This window comes from Lepidochelys olivacea (genome assembly GCF_965140295.1).
Source record: "Lepidochelys olivacea isolate rLepOli2 genome assembly, chromosome: 27".
Taxonomy (NCBI): Eukaryota; Metazoa; Chordata; order Testudines; family Cheloniidae; genus Lepidochelys; species Lepidochelys olivacea.
In genome coordinates this window covers 14,113,178-14,136,857 of record NC_140437.1, presented here as the reverse complement: position 1 = coordinate 14,136,857, position 23,680 = coordinate 14,113,178, and the positions used below count along the sequence as shown (strand labels likewise).

The 23,680-nt window shown below is 57.4% G+C and overlaps 1 protein-coding gene across 1 annotated transcript in view; it reads left to right on the top strand.

Annotated features, from left to right (window-relative positions):
* Nucleotides 1-20,643, top strand: part of TBX21 (T-box transcription factor 21) — a 32,884-nt gene extending 12,241 nt beyond the window's left edge. Inside the window, exons 2-6 of the mRNA XM_084615728.1 lie at nt 16,234-16,388; nt 17,365-17,486; nt 18,111-18,269; nt 18,697-18,758; nt 19,864-20,643. Of these exons, the coding sequence (XP_084471854.1) occupies nt 16,234-16,388; nt 17,365-17,486; nt 18,111-18,269; nt 18,697-18,758; nt 19,864-20,512 (1,147 nt within the window). The 3' untranslated portion in view covers nt 20,513-20,643. The remainder of the gene's footprint in view (nt 1-16,233; nt 16,389-17,364; nt 17,487-18,110; nt 18,270-18,696; nt 18,759-19,863) is intronic.
* Nucleotides 20,644-23,680: the final 3,037 nt, after the last annotated feature.

Sequence of the window (23,680 nt, the reverse complement as noted above, 5' to 3'; positions counted from 1 at the left end):
ATCTCAATCAATATAGCCACGGCTCTCGGGTGTGAAAAATTCACACCCCTGAGGGCTCAGCTGACCTAGCCTCTGGTGTAGATGTGGATGGGCTGAAGGAGGGATGCTTCCATCGACCACGCTACCTCCGTTGCGGGAGGTGGAGTTCCTCCAGCCACATAGGGTGGGACTGTGCTCTGGGGTAATTGCTGCATACATGCAGCGGAGACCAGTCCTGAGCTGGGAATCCATTTCCAGGGGGGTGGGGCCAAGCAGCTACAAAGGAAGGAAGGTTCCTGCTCAGATGAGCTGAGGTGGAGACAGAGCTGATGAAGGAAGAGGTTCAGGAGCAAGGTGAAAGACACGTTTAATGAGGGGTGAATGGCTCCCAGGCCACCTCCCCCTGCCAGTGTGCTCTGGGATCTGGTTTGGCCTTATCTTCCAACACCTCTGGGATTAAAAGCCTCGTGACCAGGGCCTGCCCTTGTGGAGTGAGAAAAGTCTGCGGATTCAGGGAGTTGGATCCTAGCTCCCCAGACTGGGGTGCAGATGGGGAGGGGCAGACGACTATGTTTTGGAAGGAAGAGGCACCCGTGCCAGGGATGGGAGGGGGTGGGTGAAGGTTGGGCAGAAGGTCCAAGAACAGGAGAGGGGTTTCTCCAGAGGAGTCTCTGAGCAGAAAGGTTTCAGGAGCCGGATCAGAATCGCCCCATGGCAGGTGAGGGGAAGAGACCCCTCCCCCAAATGGAGCTAGGCCGGCAGAAAGCGTAATGACAAGGTGTGTGTTTAATGTGAAGCACGTGCTGCATTGAATTGGGGCCTGGCCGTGCCGTGAGATCAGAATTGGGCCACAGAGGCAGTTGGAGCTGGGGCGAGATCCGATCCCCTCCCAGCATCTCTGTGAGAAGTTCTCATCTCTCCAGAGATTTCCTTTAGCTCTTCTTCTTTCTCCAGGCCGGTCCTCACTGATGCAGTCCATCCATTGCCATAGAGACCGGCCGCAAATAAATAGGAACTGCTGTCAACAGGGGCTGTGAGGAGACACTGTTTGGTTGCATCCCTCAAGTGCACCCGCTAGGGGTCAGGCTTCTCCACACCCCTGCGGCCATGCTGCGGGAAAACAAGGGAATTCTCTCTGGGTGGTGCCCTGGTGAGGACACGGGGTATTTTACCCTCCTGCACCCCTGGAAGGTTTTTCAGCAGCTGGGATCAGCCCCCTCGATCGAAAAGCCCGAGTCTCTGTTGTCCGACTTAGGCCACCATGGGGTTCAGCCCTGCTCTATGGGGCAGAGAGCGATGTGCTTGGTTGGGTTACATTCGTATGCAGCAAACAAGGGCCCGGCACCTGTATTCTAGTGTAACAAACAGGAGGTCAGGTAGGATTTCACAGGCAAGGCCGCGCTGTGTCCTATGGCCACGTGGAGCGTCCTGGTAGATCCTCCAGTGTTCTGAGCTGAAGGAGAATCTCCCTTGCTAGAAGAGAGCCTATAACGCAGATGAGACGTTCTCACGCCAGCCAGACGTGTCCACACCCAGGGCGGTCGTGCCTAGAGACGCCAAAGAGGCCTCCTTGTGCTCAGCACTAAAAGAGCATGGAGCATAAATAGACGAGAGGGAAATAAAGCCTCAAAATAATGGTTTGCCCAAGCCTTGTTGCCAGGGAGGGGATTAGAACCCACATCTGCGGAGTCGCCAGGTAGCGCTTTAGCCACTAGATCAGGGGTGGGCAAACTTTTTGGCCGGAGGGCCACATTGGGGTTGCAAAACTGTATGGAGGGCCGGGAAGGGAAGGCTGTACCCCCCCCAAACAGGCTGGCCCCCGCCCCCTATACGCCCCCTCCCACTTCCTGCCCCCCTCAGAACTCCTGACCCATCCAACCCCCCTGCTCCTTGTCCCCTGACGGCCCCCTCCCGAGCCCCTCCCCCCGTTCCTAAATGCCCCTCCCGGGACCACCCCCCATCCAACCCCTATCCACACCCCTTCCCCCTCACAGCCCCCCCCCCCCCGAGCCCCTGACCCATCCAATCCCCCCGGCTCCCTGTTCCCTGACTGCCCCCCCTCCCAGAACCTCTGCCCCATTCAACCACCCCTCTTCCCTGACCATCCCCCCGGGACCTCCTGCCCCTTATCTTATTGGAAAGCCTGGGAGGTGGGCAGGCGTAAGCCACACGCGGCGGCATAGCTGAGGGGAGGGAGGACAGCGGGGGAGGAGCTGGGGGCTAGCCTCCCCAGCCAGGAGCTCAAGGGCTGGGCAGGGGGGTCCCGCGGTCCGGATGTGGCCCGCGGGCCGTAGTTCGCCCACCTCTGCACTAGCTCATTGTGTTACATGCAGGGCAGGGCCACGTGGCTTTCAGTAATGTTTAGATTTAACTTCAGCAATTGCTTCCTGTTGATTTCGGTAGCTCATCACAGCCCGGTCCCCAAGGGCTCGTATTGGAGTTGTGCCCGGAGGCAGGACGGCTGTCACCTAAGAATCCGACTTTGCGCTAGGCAGGCGAAGAACTCAGAGTCTCGCACCATCAGGCAACCGCCGTGTCTCCTGCTGAGTCAATGCATGTGTGGGGGGGTGGCCTGATCCTGCGTGTCCCCTGCTGACACAGTGCACAGGGATGGGGCAGTCCAGCAGTCTAGATGCAGCCACGTGCAGGAGGAGACATTTAAATAGGAAAGGCCTAGGTTAAAATAGCCACCCTGACTCACTACGTCGATACTCCAGATTTACCCTACCTCTATCGATTTCAGTAGGGAGTGTGGGGCAGGTTCCCCTTGGCCCTCCATTTACACCAGCGGAAAGTGGATAGAAAATGCTATCAAACAGGGGCCAAGTTCTCAGTGGGTGTAAATCGCTGTGGCTTCTTTGAAACCAGTGGAGCTGCGTTCGTTTCCACCAAATGAGAGTCTGGACCATTGAGTTTAAAAATCAGAGACCGAGTTTCTGCTTTCAAGCGCACACGTTTGCATAAGGCCTCAGCCAACCCTGTGGAGAGAAAACCTGCCTCTAACATCTCCCACAATGTCACCAGACCAGTGGATTATTTTTAACTAGCGCTTAAAAAAAAAAAGGTCTAAAACCACCTAAAATCTCCCCTCTGCTCTGCTCCAGAATCTAAAAACTGCCCATCTGGCCATAGGAACAAACATTTCTTCAAGCTCTGTGGCACTTCGCTTCCTATCTGAAACCGTTGTGCAGCATTATTGGGTGCTATTATGGCCTGTTGAACTGTTTCCACTGGCTTTGGATCAAACCCTTACACAGCTGCTGAGCTCCCCCCCAGAGGTGGTTGCATTCCAGTGGTGGGTAAGGGGAATCTTTTTCTATCAATATGTAAAGGGCTCAGGGATCCGTGCTGGATGCTGTGGCATCAACTATGGATTGACTCCAGTTTGGGCTGCCCAATTTGAGAACATTCTTGTGTTGCTTTTAGAGACCCCCCCCCCGATTTCTCTCCTTTAATCCCAACCAGCCTTGGACACATTTGGATCCTTCCTGGGATTGGATTTTATCACTCATGCCGACAATGCGTTCTTACTTTACTACCAATAAATCCATCAGGGCCAAACCTCCCACTGAAACCAGTGAAGTGTGTGCGTGTGGGGAGGTTACCAGCAATATCAGCAGGCCCCGTAATGTGTAGTAACAAGCAGATACCAGACAGATCCTGCCAGGGCTTCTTAAACTCCAAGGGAGCCAGGAACTCAGCTGGGGTAACTCAGTGGGACTCCAGGGCTGTCGTTGTTGTTCCTTACAATGGGGGAAACAGGTGGTCTGGTCTGAACAGAATCTATGCCCTTGTAAACTCTCTGCCACAGCACTCCAGCTCCTCCCCCCCTCCCCGAGCTGTTACTGACCAAGCCAGGCTGAGAACGGCTGCTCAGACTGTGGCTCGGCCGGGAGACGTGTGCTACATTTGAACCCTCAGCCAGAGGGTGGGTCCTGGCGCCGTACTGGTTTGGCGAGAGCTTTGCAGATGTTCTCTGCCTGGCACAGCTCTGCGTGTGTATCCCCTGCCTCCACCGGTGTTCCATGTGATCCCCTCCGGCTGGACACCCTGCTGAAGTCTCTGTGAAGGGAAGAAGAAATTTTTGTTTGTGGACATGCTCATGTGGTCTAGTGGTGAGAGCCGGGGGGACCCACAAGGTGGAACTCCTGGCTTCTATTCCTTGGGCTGGGGGGCTGGCGGTCACAGACAGGCTGGAGGGCGGATTCTATTTCCGGCTGTGGTCCGCGTGCAGAGGCCTGAGGCAGGACTCCTGGGTTCTATCCCTAGCTCTTTCTCTGTGATCTTGGGGCCAAGACCCTACGCTTCGGTTTCTCCATCTTTAAATGGGGATGGCCCACCTCCTGTGGGGAGATTGTGAGCTTTCATACATTGCTCTTTGCCAAGTGCTTTTAAAATCCTCAAATGAAAGATAAGGGGAAGGGGTGGAAACCTGCTGAAATCAGTGTGTTCAGGAAATTCCACACAGTTGTTTAAAAGAAGACAACCTTTAAGAACGACTTGGTCACACCAATCCGTGTGCCTTTTGATTGGCCAGCCAGCGCTCTGTAGCTGGGGACAATCCCCGATGTTGCTTCACCGACGGTATCTGGGTTAGGAGAAGCACACTGAACGATTGAGTCAAGAGGGCTGGTTCTCTGTTCTGCCGCCGTGATGTGGCGCAGAATCCGGCCCGGCGTCTTGGTTCGCTGTAAATCAGCAAAGCCCCTCTGCCATCAGGAGCGCTAGGTCGATAGACACCAGCTGAGGATCCGGCCGGAAGAGGGTTTTCCTTAGAGGTGGGCGAAAATTTTCAGCTGAAAGTCTCGGGGCCAAAATGCGCGAGTGAGAACCGTTCGCAGGTTGCGTCAGTTTCACCAAATTGTTCGGCAGCGGGCGGGGGGGGGTCCTCAACATTTTGATTTTTCCGGTTTGACGTTGCCTTTATTTTCTTTTCAAATTCAAAAATATTTAAGAATGCTCAAAACCGAAACCTTTGGGGTCAAACAGACCATTTTGTTTGGCCCCAAATAATTTTCTTTGTTTAACCTGTCAAAACTGCCAGTGAACCCAGAGCATCAGTTTCCTTTGGTCTGGCTGTAATTTTAAGGCCCCTCGTTCCCCAGGGTGCCTCCCCTTTCCAGCTGATTGTGTGGGCCTGCGTGTGCATCGTCGGTCGGTGCCAATAGGAGGTGGTAATTTTGTGTGTGTGTGTGGTCTGTTACGCTCCGTTTGCTGCCGCCCCGATGTGCGATTGAAAAAGCAAAAGAGAAGCTCAGTGGAAAAACAACCAAACCTTCAGCCCCAGGAGGAAGTTTGAAACGCTGCAGGGCCCACGGGGAGCAACTCCCTGACGCCGCATTACCGCAGTCGGCGTGGGGTGGAATGAGTGAGGAGGGTTGTACCTGGGTGTGGGGTCATGGGGAGCGATTCCACGTGCCCATGGAAACAGCTTGTAACCGGGACACATTTCTGCTAGCCCCAGTGGGCTAGAGTCAACCATGACCTAAGCAACGGGGGAAGCAACTGTGATCTCACACCAATTCTCACGCTGAGGGGCCTGATGCTCTGTGCACTCCCACTGGTGTTCATCCAGAGTAACGCCAATGAGGTCAGCTGAGTTACACCAGAGTGAACCTGGGGTAAGTGGGAGGAGAATTGAGCCCTGTAACCCACTGACTATAAGAACAGAAGAATGGCCATGCTGGGTCAGACCAATGGTCCATCTAGCCTACTGTCCTGTATTCTGACAGTGGCTGGTGCCAGACGCTTCAGAGGAAACAAACAGAACAGAGCAATGATCGAGTGATCCATCCCTGTCATCCAGTCCCAGCTTCTGGAAGTCAGAGGTTTAGGAACACCCAGAGCATGGGGCTGCGTCCCTGATCATCCTGGCTAATCACCATTAATGGACCTGTCCTCCAGGAACTTATCTAACTCTCTTTTTTTTTTTTTTGAACCCAGTTATTGTCTTGCCTTCACCACATCCCCTGGCAATGAGTTCCACAGGTTGACTGTGCGTTCTGTGAAAAAATACTTCCCTATGTTTGTGTTAAACCTGCTGTCTATTCATTTCATTGGGTGACCCCTGGTTCTTGTGTTATGTGAAGGGGTAAATAACACTTCCCTATTCCCTTTCTGAAATTTTGCCATCTCATTCCTTACCCCTTTTTCCAGACCACTTATGAATGTGTTGAACAGCACTTGTCCCAGTACAGATCCTTGGCGGACCCTGCTATTTACTTCTCTCCACTGTGAAACCTGTTTGTTCCTGCTCTCTGTTTCCTATCTTTTAACCGGTTACTGATCTATGAGAGGACCTTCCCTCTTATCCCATGACTGCCTACTTTGCTTAAGAGCCTTTGCTGAGGGACCTTGTCAAAAGCTTTCTGAAAGTCCAAGTACACTATATCCACTGGATCACCCGTGTCCAAATGTTTATTGATACCCTCAGAGAATTCTAATAGATTGGTGAGGTATGTTTTCCCTTCCCTAACATATCATGTTTATCTATATGTCTGATCATTCTGTTCTTTACCATAGTTTCCATCAATTTGCCTGGTACTGAAGTCAGGCTTACTAGCCTGTAATTGCCAGGATTACCTCTGGAGCCTTTTTAAAAAATTGACATTACATTTGCTAAACACCAGTCATCTGGTACAGAGGTTGATTTAAGCGATAAGTTACATACCACAGTTAGTAGTTCTGCAGTTTCATATTTGAGTTCCTTCAGAACTCTTGGATGAATGCCATCTAGTCCTGGTGACTTATTACCATTTAATTTATCAATTTGTTCCAAAACCTCCTCTATTGACACCTCATTCTGGAACCATTTCTCAGATTTGTTGAGCAAAAAGAATGTCTCTGGTGTGGGAATTTCCCTCACATCCTCTGCAGTGAAGACCGATGCAAAAAATTCATATAATTTCTCCGGAATGGTCTTGTTTTACTTGAGTGATCCTGTAGCACCTCAATCAACTAGTGGACCCCATTGATTGTTTGGCAGGTGTCCTGCTTTTGTTATACTTTAAAACTAAGAGCAAAATTTTTGTGTGTGTCTTTTGCTAGTTGCTCTTCAAATTCTTTTCTGGCCTGCCTAATTATATTTTTACACTTGACTTGCCAGAGTATGTTCTTTTCTGTTTTCCTCAATAGGATTTGACTTCCAATTTTTAAAACATGTCTTTTTATCTCTAAGCATCTCTTTAACTCTGTTTACCATGGTGGCATATTTTTGGTCCCTTTCCTGATTATTATTGTTGTTGTTGTTATTATTTTATTATTTATTTGGGGCATATATAGTTTGAGCATCTCTTATGGTGTTTTTAAAAAAGTTTCCATGCAGTTTGCAGGCATTTCACCCTTGTGACTGTTCCTTGCAATTTCTGTTTAACTGAGCTCCTCATTTTTCTGTAGTTCCCCTTTTTGAAGTTAAATGCTGCTGTGGTGATTTTCTCTGGTACTTCCCCTCTCCCCAAGGATGTTAAATTTAATTACATTACGGTGGCTATTACTGAGCAGTTCAGCTATAGTCACCTCTTGGACCAGTTAGGACTAAATCAAGAATTGTCTCTCCCCTTGTGGGTGCAAGGACTAGCTCTCCAAGGAGCAGCCATTAATGGTGTCTAGAGATTTTTATCTCTGCATCTCTTCCTGAGATGACATGTTCCCAGTCAATAAGCGGATAATTGAAATCCCCCATCATTATTGGGGTTTCTGGTTTTGTAGCCTCTTTAATCTCCCGGAGCATTTCACAGTCACTATCGCCATCCTGGTCAGTGGCATATCCCTACTGCTATATTCATATTATTCGAGCATGGAATTTACATCCATAGCAATTCTATGATGCAGTTTGATTCATTTAAGATTTTTGCTATCTTTGACTTGGTTTTCTTTCACATAAAGTACCACTCTTCTACCAGCATGACCTACTTTGTCATTCCTACACATTTTGTACCCTGGTATTACCCATTGATTATCATCACTCCACCAAGTTTCTGTGGATGCCTATTCTATCAATCTCCTATTTAATACCAGGCACTCAAGTTCACCCATCTTTAGTATTTAAACTTCTTGCATTTGTAGACAAGCACTTATCAAAATTGTCAATATTTAGTTGTCTGCCTTCTCGTGATGTAATTGAATGGGACAGTTTTGCGTGACTGTTTCTCTTCAGCTCCTACCTGTATTTTATTAACTTCTATCATTACAGTATTATGATTTATTTGTATTAAAGTAGCACCTAGAAACTCCAGGCAAGATCAGGACCCCATCGCTAGGCCCTGTACGAATACAAAGTGGAGTTACTCCTTATTTTTACAGATCCAGACGAACACGGCTACCCCTCTGATACTTACTCCTTACTGCATGCATCCGATGAAGTGAGCTGTAGCTCACGAAAGCTTACGCTCAAATAAATTTGTTAGGCTCTAAGGTGCCACAAGTCCTCCTGTTCTTTCTGCGGATACAGACTAACACGGCTGCTACTCTGAAACCTGTCATTGCTCCTTACTGACACCCATGCAACCAAGATCAGGCCCCCTGTGTATAGGGGCTGGGAAACTGGTGTAAGTTTCAAAGCGGTGTAGTTCGCACTGATTGGACATCCGTTGACTGTGCAACATAAGAGCAATGAACCGGTTTGCCTGTAATCTAACGGGTCAGATCGCTGGCTGGTGCAGACCCGTGCCTGTGAGAGTCAGACGTCGAGATGATCACGGAGCCAGGAATGCTGATGTCTCCCGTCAAAGCTCCGCTGGGGTTCGTTGGTGTCGCTCCATTGAAGGAGGATCCGGCCCTTCATTTCTAACTCGCTGGAAGCCTGGGCTCTGCAAACAAGAGGTCTGGCTCCGTTGCCATCGGAGGTGTGATTACGGTACATGCAGACCCACCGGCAGCAGCGCGGATGGCGTCGTGGGCTAGCTGCCTGAGGGGACCCTGGGCATGTAGTCGAGCGGCTCAGCCCATGCCTCCTGCTAAGCCCTAGCTGGTCCAGTCCAAAGAGCTCCCTTGTCTGTCCCCACCCCCTGCTCCGTCCAAGGCTCTTACCCTCGCATGTGAAAGCCAAACAGAGATGATGATCTCCGTCCCAAATGGATTGGGGACGATACAGGGGACCCAGCCCATCCATCAGGGGCTGCCGCTAATGTGATTGGAGAGGCAGTGGAGATGCCCATCAGGGATCATAGCGATCTGGCGGAGGGGGGCAAGAAATTCTCCCCCCTCACCCCCCCAAATGAGGGCAGCATTGGCCTTGCAAAAGCTCCAAGTCTGCTGTAGCCCAGTCGGATTCAACATAGGGATGCCTGGGTTCTACTCCCAGCTTTGCCATAGCCAGGCCTCCTTGCCTCAGTTTCCCCATGGGTAAAATGATACCCATCTCCTGGGGCAGGGCTTTGTGAGGCTTCATTAATGGTTTTCAGGAGCCTTAATGGGAGGGTGCATAATTAAAGGGCTTGATTTCCCCACCACTACCCCACCCTTGGGTGCTCAGATACTATGTGGGGGGAGGTTGTATAAACTTCCAGAGGCACTTAAATGCCCTGGGACTCAAAAGCCTGGGACACAGAGAGAGAGGGCCTAACTCTAAGCACTGGATTAAAACTGGGGGCCTGATTCCCCTCCCCCTGCTGTCAATCAAGAGTGACGGAGCACAAAGATGCTGGCATGAAAATCCACTCCAGGGGGGGCTTTCTCTGAGGCAGGGGTCTCCCCGCTGCTGTGAGCTGTTTGGCCACTGGCATGCTCCACTCCAGAAGTGGCTTCATTTCAGTGCAGAGGTGCTGCTTTTGGCTCCACGTCAGATTCAACTCAGGGCCTACTCCGGCTTCCATTGGACGTGACCAGTTTAATGGCACCAAGACCGGGCCTGAGACGCCCCAGCCCCACCTGCCCCATAAGTATATGGGGCAATACGTTGCTGACGCAGCCATGAAAACGGCACCCTCAGGCTCCTCTGTGCCACCACAAATCAGCAGCATCGGGAGGCAGAAGCCACACACGGTGAGGGCTTGTTCCCTCGGCATGAAGATCACGTCTCTGATACAATTATTCGGGGGAGATCCTGGCGTCCTGGGAGCAGAGACCTTCCTGGAGAGCAGCAAAGCGCTCACGCTCCCCAGGTTCAGGGGAGCCTCGGGGCAAGGGTTTGGGAAATTCATTTGCCTAATCGAGCAAGGAAAGCTGGCAGGAAACCGGCATAGCCTCCCAACGCCTCGCTGAGCTCCTGCGAGTGGATTCCCAGCTGCGGGGAGCTCCATTGAACTCTGCTCAGGATCCAGCCTGCTCGGGTCTGTGAAAGTTGGGGGCACCAAAGATCTTAAGACCCGAGGCAGCAGCTCAGCTGAGTGTATCCCTCCCCACCTGCACCTACCCCAGCCCCCCACCGCCCTGGTCTGCAGCAAGTCACCATGGCAAGGAGCCGGCACAACATGGTATAAATATCCCAGTGCAGGAAGGGTGCCACCAACCCAGCCCTCTTCTCACTCTCCGATACCTCAGAGCTGAAATAAAACCTAAGCTCCCGTGGAGAAGGAACCTCCCGCTGCATGGGGCAGACTCAGCTGCAGGAGGAGAATGGATGGGTCGCGGGAGATGCCTGGCTGAAAGCGGGGCAGCGGGTCTGGTTTGGTGCAGTTCTGGATTGGAGCCATTTGCAACCTTCCGGCTCAGATCAGGGATGGGCATTTGAACAGGCCCAGATTTTCAGGGCGCTTTGGATCCAGGGTTTTAGTTTGAGTCCGTGAAGATCTTGGCTGCAGAAGGGTTGGCAGGGGAGAGGGAACATGGTCTGGACCCAGATGAGGAGCATTACAGATGCTCACGTGCTGTGGGCAGGGGGGCTGTACCAACTTCCTCCTCCCCTTTGCAGATGCTCCACCACCCTGACCCCCCGCTATCCCAGCCCTGGGCTCCCCATACCCCCAGCTCTGCTGCTGAGCCTTGGTGCCAACCCACAGCTGGGCTTGGGCACAGGCTGGGGGCATGAGGCAGGCTGGGGGCAGGTTAGACATTGGTCATGGAGCAGGCTGGGGTATGGGGCAAGGGGCGTGGGGCAGGCTGGGGGCATGGGGCAGATTAGACATGGGAGGGCACAAGGCATGGGGCAGGCTGGGTGCTCAGAGGTGCCCCCCACTAGTCAGTAGTACAGAAGAGGAGACCTGGGATGAGGGTCTCCTGGAGGTAACCAAGGGTGAAAGCAGGCAGAAGAAGTGACCTCTGAAAGTTATTTGCTTCCCATGACTCCCTGGGACACCCCAGGGCCACTCTTTGAGCAGCGGGGAGGAGAATTTCCATGCAGAAGGAGGGGAGGGTCCTGGCCCCCCGCCAGGTCCGGCCCGGCCCTAGGAGCCCAGCCTGGGCTGGGCTTTCCAAAGTCGTTTCTGAGAAGCGGGGCCCGGCTCCCGCCAGGTCGCCCCCGGCCCTGAGATCACTCCGCCCCGGGCCCTGCTTTATCAGAAACGCCGGCGCTTCAAGGAAACCCGGAGCTCGACGGCTCAAAGCCCCTCCTGGTTCCGCCCGGCATCCCCCTCCCACGCCGGGGGTGGGGGCCGCGCCGCGATGACTTGGCCTGTCGGCTTTGAGCATCATGTGCTGTGGCAAGCTTGGGGAGGGGAGGAAGGAAGTGAGAGAGACCGAGAGAAGCAGAGGAAAGAGAGAGAGAAAGGAAGAGAAGAGCAGCGGCGGGAGGGGGAGGAAAAGGGGAACGCAGAGAGGGAGCGAGGTCCCTGAAATGATGGGGAGAAAGCCGGGCTCGGCAGGTGGAATGGAGCCTGCGGGGCAGGGGGGAGCTGCCCTGGCCTCCCCATGCAAACGGAGCGGTACCAGCAGGTCTGGTTCTGGCAGGGCTCCCTCCGCCCCCACCTCAGGGCTCCCACTGAATCCACATTGTGCCCCCCCCCATCCCCTGACTCCCTGCCCCCCCAGCTCTCAGCCTGGATTTGGGGAGCCCGGCCCTGGGTCCCAAAGCGCCCCCTGGCCCCGCGTGCGGCCTCCGACAGAGCGCGTCGGGGGTGAATATTTCAAGGGGGCCGTTAATGTTTCAAGAGCGGCGCCCCACGGGGGGCACGCGTCCGCCTCAGTGCGGCTCAGCGGGTGGGTCTTTGTGTGTGGCAGATTACCTGGGACTGTGGCGGTGAGCGGTTGTGTGCGTCCGGGAGTGTGCCCAGGGGACGGCGCGCGTGTGAATCTGTGTGTGTGCACAGCCGGGGCGTTGTGTGAGTGTGTCAGGTGTGCATATGCGTGGACGTGGATATGTGCGTGCCAGATAGTGCGTACACCCTCTGGGGGGGCCCGCGGTGCGTGTCACTATGTCGTGAATGGGTTACCGTTGTGCGTGTTTGATTGTATGGGAGGGGGTCAGAGCGTGTGTGTGTTGTTTGTGTGCATATCACAGGGTGTCTGCAGGGCTGGCCCCAGGATAGTAGCGAGACAAGGTGGGTGAGGGGGTCTCTTTACTGGGCCAGCTTCTCTTGGTGAGAGAGACGAGCTTTCGGGCTCCCCAGCGGTCCTCTAAAAGCTGTTCCCTGCCCCACCTTGTCTCTCTTACACAACAGAGGTGCAGCTGAGTGTGTCACTCTCCTGTGGGGGGACGGGGGGGCCTGTCTGTCCATGCACACCACGGGTGCACCATGTCTGCATGGAGCCCCAAGACCCAGCAGGCTGGGCTGCGGGGAGCTGCCGTGAGGCCCAGCGTCCTTGCCAGCCTGGGCTCCGGTGACGTCTGCCTTGCGAGCCATCAGGTCAGCCAGTTCAGCACGGGCAGGCGTTTTGCCCAGGGCTGTGGCCAGGACCCTACTGGCTCCCTGCTCTTGGCCTATCTTTTATTCACTAGCTAGAGAAATATTCACACGCTCTCCTCTCTGCTGTCTCCTACGCCGTCCCCTCCACGTTCGGGACTGGATGCATGGGGGGGGTGTCATATTTGATTGACAAATCATGGGAGCTCTGGTGAGAGAACCTGGGCCAGCCTTGCCCCAGCCAGGCCTTCTCTGGGCAGCCCAGTTCGTCGCCCATTTAAACCAGCGGGGGAGGAGATTTTACACTGGTGTAACTGACAACAGCTTGCGTCCCGTGGTCCTCAGCTCCTGGCTTCACCAGGAATATGAGCAGGACTGGAGGGGGATTAAATTCTGCTCTTAGTCTTATTATGATTAGTTCTAGATTGTGGTAGCACATAGGAACTATGGACCAGGCCCCCATGATGCTAGGTATGAACAGAATAGAATAATGGTCCCTGGCCCCAAGAGCTTACTTCGCTCCCCCTTACAGAAGCGGACTCACTCCTGAGTCCTCCCAGGGGGATTCAGATCAGAATCCCAGGCGTGGCAGCTCGGGCATTTTTGCTCTGGCAATTTGCTCCTGATTTTGGTTGTTCTGAAAGCCCCAGCTCCAGGAGTCTAGTGATGATGTGAGACTCTTGGCTTCCATTTAAAACAAAAGAACAGTAAGTTTCCAGCCATCGTGGTACAGAGAGAGGCTTGAAGTCATAAAGCCCCCCCACTTCCCTAGGCTCAAAATCGAGAAGGCAAATAGAAAGGGCATCTATTTTTTTTAAAATTTAATTTCAAGATTTTTAAGCGATTGTGGGAGGAGGGGGGCTGCTTGATGACTTTTGAATAGTTGGCATTGATAAGGCTGGGATCGGGTCAGAAGGGCTGCATTGCGGCTCCATATTTACATCAGCATGACTGGGCCTGATTCGGGGCCTGCCTACCCTCGTGCTAATCCGGCGTGAGCCAGTGTGTAAATCCAGGGTAAACCCGAGAGGGGCCTGGCACTAACATGCATCTTTAACTCGCCGCTGTCAAGCTAACTCTGGATGCACACCAGTGTAAATCTGGCATAAATGCAACATTCCAGCTATACACCAGGGTGGGTGACAGCAGGATCTGGGCATGCATCATAAATTACCAATAATTAATCCACCACGGATTTGGACGGCGCTATCCCAGTGTACACCCGCTGAGGATCAGGCCTCTAAAACCCGCTTGGCTCCGTTTTGGGAGCCTGGCCAGTTTCGTTTTCTTCCTCCTGTCAGTGTCTTCCCTCGGCTGCCTCTGCGGTTCCCACCCTGCACTGAACGCGCTGTATGTGCCAAACAAAACCTCTTTTCATTGAAATGTGTTTGAAGCAAGAGTTGGGGGGGGGGGGGGTTAGAAAGCGCACAGTCACTGGGCAGCATCTCCTAAAGGGGGCTGCAAAACAGTACAACCTTTGCAGAGGGCTTTTGTGTTTCCTCTCTGGTCCTGGCTGCCGTCGCTGGGATAACGAGCCTGAGCCATGTGTCCTCCCTCTGAAGCACCTGGCACCGGCCGCTGTGGGAAGACAGGACCCTGGGCGAGATGGACCTTTGCTCTGACCCAGTCGGGCTGTTCCTACGTCCGCCTGGAGCGAACCTGCAGCCTTGAGAACCAAAGCAGCCCCTGCTGCTTCAGAGGACTTAGGTCTCAGCAGGGAACAGCAGCCTGTTGCAGTCCCTAAAGCTGGCCACTAGAGGGAGCCATGCTCACACTCCCTAAAGGCGTGCCTTACATTGTGGTCATGTCTCCCTCTTGTGGCCAGCCCCGGTGTCTACAACCACCCGCTCCCTAACCCCTGGCTTAAACAGCAGAGGCCGGTATTGTTTGAGGGTCCTGAGTTCGATCCTCGCTGGTGGCTGTTAGGCATGCGTGGATGTGGTTTGTTGCATTGGTCCCCCCTGATCCTACCAGGCCAGGGCCCTCCGTGCAGTGGGGAGACAGGGTCCCCTATTTCCCAGCTGCCTTTCTCGGACCCCTCTTCTTGCTCTGACGAAGGGGGAGGCCACTAACCAGAGGGGTTGAAATAGGGATTTGAAATTGACGTGTGAGCCCCACCCGATCCTGCCTCTTTCCTCTGCCCCCTTCCCGGCTGTCCTCTGCCATTGCTCTCCATTCCCCTTTTCGCTCCCTGCCTCCCTCTCTCCTGCTCCTCCGCCCTTCCCTGGCCTGGTGATGGGGCTGAGAATAGAAACGGTCACTTTCTGAACCGGAGAAGTGAGGAGGAGGGGCAGAGGGAAGTGGGGGCCGGGGCATGGGACACAGAACCGAGCTGCCACCTGTCGCAGTCCGCTGACAAGTCGCTGCGTTCTCAACAGGGCCAAGTGGCTAAATCTGCCCTGATAGGGGGCAAGGGACTGGGGGGGGGGCCTGGGATCAGAACCAGCTGGCTGGGCTGGCTTCGGAATCAGAATGGGAAGAGCTGGGAAATAATCCAGCTCAGGGCGGGTTGCTTCCACCCCCCACCCCCCCACCCCATTGTCTCCCTTCCCGTCTCCGTTCTCTACTGCTTCTTCCCCCTGCTTTCTATAGCCACCCCCAGCTTCCCCTCTTTCCTCCAGTCCCCCCATTTCCCTCAATCCCTCCCTGTGCCTAGCTCTCCAAGGCAGGGAATGCGTCTTTGTATGTTCACACGTGGGTCCCAATCCTGACCGGTCTCTGCTGCAATACCAGGAATGGTTAACGGCCATCAGCTCCTCTTCTCCCTCAGGCTCTCCTGCAAACTCTGCCCCCAGCCCTCTCCCGATCTCTCCGGTTTGATACCCCCAGGGGCCTCCCCAGTGCTCAGGAATTAATGGGGCATTCCAGCTGCCTGGGCAGGGAAACCAGCTGGGCGTTGGCCTTGTCTAGGGGCATGTAGTTACAGGGTAACCTAATGGGGCTGGCCGAGGGGTAACCAAGGCGCCTGCTCCATGCTGAGCTGGGAATTGGGAGGCCTGGATTCTACTCCCAGCTCCGCCGCTGACCTGGGGCTGGTCACATCTCACTGTGCCTCAGTTTCCCCTCCCACCCTGTATGTGTCTTGTCTAATCAGACTGTGACCTCTTTGGGGTGGGGACTGCCTCGCTGTGTCTTTGTACAGCGCCTGGCACAACGGGGCCCTAGTCTCTGTTGGGGCCTCTCAGCGCTACCATAATAAATAATAGCATGAGGACAATCCAGGCCATCACATGCCAATCCCCTGTGTTGCCATCACATTCCTCCAGCCCATATCCCACGGATACATCCTCAGGGCAGCTCCGTCCTGCTCCGGGCTGGGATCCCACCTGGGTCCTTGCTCACCTCCACGAGCCAGCTCCTTCCTCGGGGGACCTTTCCCCGCCGCGTGGCCAGACTCCACGGGATTTCAATGGCAGAAGGATGTTCTGCCCTGGGGAAGTGTGTGTATGTGTGTGGGGGTCTTGCTGTGTGATTTGGGGACCCAGGGGGCGTCCCCTCCAGTGTAACACGCTGGGTTGTGTTTGTGTCCCCTCTCCAGGCGGATGTTCCCGTTTCTTAGCTTCAACCTCTCCGGGCTGGACCCCGTGGCTCACTACAGGGTCTGCGTGGACATCGTCCTGGTGGATCAGCACCACTGGAGGTACCAAGGCGGGAAGTGGGTCCAGTGCGGCAAGGCCGAGGGGAACATGCCAGGTAGGAAGGAGAGATCCAGGCCAGTTATCTCGTTCATGGGGCTGAGGAACCAGGGCGTTGGGTACAGGGGAGTGGTCGGGGCTTGCCACTGTCTCTAGGGTTCTCCTGCACCCTCCCCTGCAGCGCCCCCTACTGGGAGAGCTAGGCGCCCACCCCAGCCACTGCTCTTGCACCCTCACCTACAGCGCCTCCTGCTGGGAGAGGCTGGGACTGGGTAGCCAGGAGCTTCTGCACCATTCCCAAGAGTGGCACCTGCTATCGAAGCTGTGTTGGGGGGCAGAAGGGGGGGGGCTTGCTGTGACCTGACAGCTGGTTCCTGATTCGGGGTGGTTCCTGATTGGGGGGTGGGGGTTAAGATTTCAAGCAGCGATGGCCAGCGTCTCAGGGCTGCCTTTTCCCTCTGGGGGGGGAAGAGCTGGATCCGTGTTTCCCCGAACGGGACTGGGGAGCCAGGGTCTGCAATTCGCCCCAACCCCAAACTCCCCTGGCGCTGCAGGGTCCAGTACCAGCCCACCAGCCGATCTCTGGATCCCGGAGCAGCAGGGAGCCCCTCCCCTTCCTTTCTTGTCCCCACCCCATCCCTCCAGCACCGGCTGCCCCCCTCCCTCCCCTCCGCTCCCCTCCCCAGCGCTCGCGGCATTCCCAGGAGCCAGAGCGCCCTCTTGTGGGCAGCCGGGACGGTGCAGTGGCTCCCTGGCTGGCACAGCACCCCAAATAACCGATGTGTTATTTTGCCTCTCTGCCCCCTGCCTACCCAGCCGGCACTTCCCGGCCCGGGCTGGATGAGGGGGGAGTCGCCCCCCGTAGCTGGGTGGAGAAGCTGGTCCCAAGTGCTGCTCCGAGCCCTGAGCCGGAGGCACCCAGCCGGGAGGGGGCACTGGCTGCCGGGGGGGCTGGCCCAGAGGCCGTGGGTGCAGGGAGCTGCTGGTGGGCCCGTGGCAGCAGCCCGGCACTCAGCAGGGGGCTGTTCTGGCAGGTAACCGGCTGTACCTCCACCCCGACTCGCCCAACACCGGGGCCCACTGGATGCGCCAGGAGGTCTCGTTTGGAAAACTCAAGCTCACCAATAACAAGGGGGCGTCCAATAACATCACACAGGTAACCACCCCCCCATGGCACGGGCCAGACGCCCATCCCTGTCGTTGTGGGGCACAGGCCAGACACCTGTCCCCCTCTCCCGGGTAACATTCCCCATCGCGGGGCACAGGCCAGACGCCCGTCCCCATCACCCATGTACCGACCCCGCCCTCCTACAGCGTACTACACAGAGACCCGCCAGCCTATCTGCATTGTTCCTGGCAGGAGCGCTCCCCTCCAGCTTCTGGACCCTCCAGACACTACCTACTCCCCATCATCCACGTCTCTGCGGCGTGGGGCTCACTCCCAGGACTCCGGTGCTTTCTCTGTTCCGTTCTTTCTGTCGCCTTCCTTCCAGCTGAAGGAGCTGCCTTTTGCCCAATAGTTAGCCTGTGGAACTGCCTGCCACATGATATCGATCTAAAGCTATGAATCCCACGGACGTTCCCTCACTGGCTTATCCCCAGGGCCATGGTACCCTCAGTCAGGATAAGCCTGCCATGGTCTCCCCCATAGATTGACCCGCAGAGCAGTGGGGATCACCCTACCACGGGTTGTCCCAGTGTGCCCCCCCTCCCAGCTGCAGAGCACCCCTTATGGGCGCCGCGCCTCTTCCGTGACACTCCCGTGCCCTGCTCTCTGCAGATGATCGTGCTGCAGTCCTTGCACAAGTACCAACCGCGGCTGCACGTGACGGAGGTGAAGGAGGGGGAAGGGGACGAGGCCTACCCCTCCAGCAACACCCAGACCTTCATCTTCCCGGAGACGCAATTCATCGCCGTCACGGCCTACCAGAACGCCGACGTGAGTACGGGGCCCCCGCGCCGCCCTGGGCCACGGCAACCCCTTGGACACTCAGGGGCAGCCACTAGGGGGTGCTGTGCCAAGGAGAGGGGTAGGTCTGAGGCGCCCACGGTGCACTTGGGTGGGGACTGGAGCGTCACGTCCGCACCCCATGGCCCGGCTCCTGCCTTGTGCTGGGAAGAGCAGAGGACGGGTGTCTGGGAAAAGGTGGATCAGGGCCCGTGGTGGGAGCAATGGGGTGGGGGGTGTCATAGGGTTGGGGGAACAGATGGGGGAGCACTAGGAAGATGGGGGGGCTGCCCTGGATCCTGGCTTCTTCCCCCCCCCACCCCGACTCTCCCTCCTTCCCCTCTGCCCCCCCCAGCCCCATGCCGTCCCACTCACGCAATGCGACTGCGTACCCAGACTCTCTCCTGTGTTGTCCTAGATCACTCAGCTGAAAATCGACCACAACCCCTTTGCCAAGGGCTTCCGGGACAACTTCGACTCGTGAGTATCCCCCCATCCCGCCCCCCACTGGCTTGCTCCCCATCGCCCCGCCGGGCCAGCCCAGCCAGGGGGCGACGGTGCCTTGATGCACAGTCATCAATGGGTCACTGCCAGGCGTCTCCGAGGCCCCCATTTGCCTGGCACCCCCAGTGCTCAGAGGGCATTGGTTGGGAGGGAAGGAAGGGGGTCACTGAGGGGTAGCAAACATTGGGTGGATGGGGATGGGGAAGCCGCAGGACCCCTTAACGTGCCTCCCCCTAGCAGCAGGAGGGCGGGTTGCTCACCTGTGTTCCCGCTAAGGTGCGCACCTGCATGGCTACACAAGGGCCACGTGCGCAGGTGAGCGGGGAGAATGGAGGGTGGGGGCAGCGGGGTGAGGTGATGGGGGGGCTTGGAGGAGCTTGGGGCATGGGGACGGGAGAGACCCCAGAGCTGCGGAGGGGAGAGAGGGGGGGTGTGTGTGACACACACACACACATGGTCTTTCACACTCACCTCCCAACGCATGTGTTTTTGTTGTTCCTTCTTGGGCCTTCCTGCAATGCACATACGTTCTCTGTACTTTTATTCTTTCAAAGTGCAACGTTCGTGTTTTGACTGGTCTGTGCCCTTCATAATTTTTATTCCTCTCTTTCTTTCACTGAACTTTGATTCTTTGAGTAGTGAGTTCTAAAATGCCTAACGTGTCCTGGCCGGAGTAATTATCCCTCCGGGAACTTTTTCAACAGAGAGATTCTGTCTGGGTGTTTTTGTTTCTCGGGGTGGTGCCCATCCCCGCAGGACCACGACAGTGGTGCACGGAAGGACATTTATTCCGCGCGTGGGTGGAAAAAGTGAGAGGGACCGTTGTCGCTCGCCCTCCGAGGCCGGGTGTCTCTGCTGAGTTTGCCAGCCCGGAGGAAGGGATGGCGACGGGCAGGGATACCCGGCCCGGGGCGGGGCTGAGACCCCCCCCCAAACTCAGCTCAGTTACCAGAGCGCCGCTGAAGCCAGCCAGGGCCGGAGTCCAACCTGAGGCACCAGGGGCCCCCACACCGTGCCAGCCGTCCAGCTTCCTCTCCACCCCCTGCCTGACCCCCCACCTTGTGTTTGTCCCCCCCCCCAGGATGTACACGACGGCAGAGGGCGACCGCGTGACCCCGTCCCCGCCCGACCCCACCACTTGCCAGCAGCTCCTGCCCGGCAGCCGCTTCCCGTCCTTCCTGCAGGAGCAGTACCCGCTTCCCCAGAGCCGCTACTTCAATGGGGAGCCCCTGCAGCCCAAGGAGCCCCCCCGCTGGTACTTCGCCTCCCAGCAGCCCCCCGCCGCCCCCCTGGATTATGGCGCCTACGACGGCGCCTACAGCGGGAACAAGTACATGCCCTTCGGCGTGAAGGCCTTCCCCCTGCCGGCCTCGCCCCACGCCCCGCTGCCCTACTACCAGGAGCCCCACCCCTTCGGCTCGCCGCCCGCCGCCTGGCAGCCCCCCGCCAAGCCCAGCCCCGGGGCGCTCGGCTGGTTCCGGCCCGTGCGGGACGTCAGGCCCCCGCCCGGCGGCGAGGAGAAGGGGAAGGACGCGGAGGGCTGGGCCGAGCCGGCCTCGGTCAAGTCGGTGGACTCCTCGGACTCGGGCCTGTTCGAGGCGGAGTGCAAACGGCGCCGGGTGTCGCCCTATGCCTCCAGCGCCGAGAGCTCGCCCCCCGCCCGCAACGGGGACCTGTACGACAAGGAGGGGGGCGCCGACCCCGGCTACTACGGCTTCTACGGCAACTGAGGGGGAGCAGGGAGGGAGCGTTTTCCTGGTGCTGGGGGGCTAGAGGTCCCCCACCCTGCCCCCCCAAATCATATCGGCTGTCCCCAGGGAAAGGGGGCGAGGGGGGCGGTCGCTGCAGACAGGCGCAGCAGAGGAGGTGAAGGTGGGGGTGTGTGTGAAGCTTCTCTTTACCCCCCCACAGTTGCACAGTTGGCGGGGGGGACAGGGGCGGGGGCTTAGCGTGTGCCAGGCTGGGCCCCGGCTGACCCGCGTTCGTGCATCGGCCCGTGCGCAAACGCCCTCGTGCACGCTTTGGTGCTCACACCCATGTGCATTTACACACAGACCCATGCCCCAGTCATGCACACGGGCAACCCCCCCGTACCCCTGCAGCCTCCCCCCCCCCCCCCCCCGCCGATACACCGTTAATGGGGTTACCCTGCAGCCAGCCAGGAGACCGGCCGAGGCTGCAGCTCTGGCCTGACCCTGCGTATCCCTGATGAGCAGCCTGTCTTGCCATCCCCAGGCCCTGGTGGGCTGGGCACAGGGGCACATTTCCCCCGCCCCCCTCCGTTGCAGCAGGCACCTTCCGCCCCCCCGCCCCCCCACCCTGCCGAGCGTGTCGAGGGTTCAAGCACCGGAGCGGCCTCGTCCGTGCCCATCGCAGCCAGGAAGGAGCTGAACCACGCGGGTGGCCGAGGCTGCGCTCCCCCCTCTCCCCCGGGCTCTGTGGTGTCTGTTTTGGGGAGGGAGGCTGGGGAGTGAGTCCTGCACCAACCTTACCCCAGTCACTGGCGGTGACCCCGGGCTGTCCCCTGCCCTCAGCTCAGGGGAGCAGCAAAAGCAAAGTGGGGGCCCTGCCTGACGGGCCCTGGAGCCTGGCAGGCTCTGCCCCCTCGTTCCCCCCCCCACCCCCAGATTTGTCAGACTGCCCTTAACGTAAGAGCCCCCTCCCCGACTGCCCTGGGTCTTTGTGTCTTCGCCTCATCTCTGGGGCCGCTGGGTTCCCCCAGCTCAGGGGGCAGAGCAGGCAGGGCCCCACGGACGCCACGACCCAGTTGTGCTGGGGGGGGGGGGGCAGGCCTTCAGTGCCACTGGCAACGCAGCCAGCTGGATGAGGCACCCAGGGGCACTCCCAGCTGAGGGGTGCGGGGCATCCCCACCACACACACGCACCCCCCACCTGCTGAGACCCCCCTGAGCCCTGCTGGGGGCCACTCACTCCCCCCGCCCCCAGCACCAACCTGGCCTCATGGGCCTGTCCCACTGCTGCCATGCACTGCGGGGAGCGGGGTGTTGCCTTTCACCCCCCCACCCCAATCCCTGTCCCATCCCTTGGCTGGGGCCAGCCCCTGTGCTCATGGGTTTGGGTTTGTGGCATCCACAAAAGTCCTGGCCTTATGTCTCTGCCCATCAGGCCCACTGCTGGGGCCCTGACTGCGGTGCTCTTTGGGCGGGGGCCTGCCAGGGGCAGTTCTGGGGACTGTCTGAGTGGCCCCATGGTGGGCGGGGGGGGCGGTAGTTGGTGGGTAAAGGTGCCCCATTCAAATAAAGCGTCATGGCCTCGAGCAGGTTAGCCAGGTCAGAAAGCAGGGCGCCAGCCCAAATTGTGCAGCTCCGAGCGCCGCCGGCTCCCCCACCCCTCTCCACCCACGGCACCCCACCCTACCCCGCGTGGCCAACTACAGCCTTGCTGTGCAAAGCCATGGGGGGCACCAGCCAGAAATATTCATACGTCTTGCAGCAGTTCAGAGCGTTGGGGGGGGGGGCAGGGGAGAATGATGCTCCCTCCACACGGCTCATCCCCATGTCCAGCGCACGTCCAGCAATTCCCCCAGCCGCTGGCCTCTGCCAGGCATGAACCAGCCCCCCTTTGCACCCCAGCGCCTGGTGGGGGATTGGGGGGGGGAGCTCTGCTCTCCAGCGCGTAACCAGCAGCAATCCTGTCCCACAAAACCCTCCACCACTTGGCTACGCACCTAACGATTCGGGGGGGATTTAGGTACATCTTAAATGTTATTTTTCTTGCTCCCCCCCCCAGTTGGGGCATGCCCCTGGATGGGCAATATTTGAAGCCTCTAGCCTGGGAACACTGGAGGTGGATTTATTCAGCCAGACAATCAGAGGAAGGTGCCAGCCTGTTAGAAGCGGGCACAGCCTGCCGCTCCGGGCTGCCCCCCATTGCAGGCATGGGTCAGTACCAGCCCTGCCTCGCTTGCCTAACCTGTTTACACTCTGCCAAGCGTGGGTGGTGAAATGTGCAGGTCTGTGCTGGGAGGGAAGTGGGCGGGGGGGGGGGGGGGTGTGGTGGGGGGGGTGGTTTGTTTGTTTTTTAAGAAAAAATCTTTACTTTTGAACATATTTATTGAAACATGTACAGGTTCTCCACGTTCTCCGTGGGGGTTTTTTTTTTTTTTTTTTGGCTTAAGAATTTCTTTAAATAAACTGTAAAGCTGTGGCTAACCACACTCTGTGTGTGTGTGAGAGAGAGAGAGCACAGCAGGGACACAGGCAGGAGGGGGCCTGTGTACAGAGGCTGGGGGAGGGAGGGGGGCACCTGGATGGATGGGACCAGGTGCCACACCAGCCGTAAGTCTGCTGAGTACCTGACTGCATACAGAGGCTCTGTGCGTGTGTGTTCACCGGGCAGCTGATGTGCAGGGAGCATGTGAGAGAGTGACACACACAGCCATCTCTGTGTGTGTGTGCAAGGGGGGGGGTGCAACTGCCTGGCTGGCTGTCACCATGTGCAACCCCAGCCGTGCTTGAGATGGGCACATGGATGCCTAGGGATGCACTGAGCAGGCTGGGGGATGGGTGGGGGGGGTGTCAATACCTGTGGGTGGGGCTGGCTGTTCAGGGCCTGCCGCTGAGCGGGTGCAAGCGGGCGATGCACAGGTGAGCGAGAGCCGGCGGGCGGTGACTCGAGGGATGTGACGGCGGGACGAGGAGCGGGCCCCGCGCTTTGGGGGGCACCTAGCCAGGCAGGGAGCCTGCACCCCCTCCCAGGACGGACGGGCTCCATTGCGGTCGCAGGCAGCCGCCTTGGGGGGGCGGCCACACCCCACACAGCGCCAAGCTGTTCAGCAGGCCTGGCCCCATACGCGGGGTGGCAGCAGCTCACCTGTCCCCAAGCCCTTGTGCTCATTCACTGACGGGGGCCGTGCAACACGCCATCCCCTGCTGGGC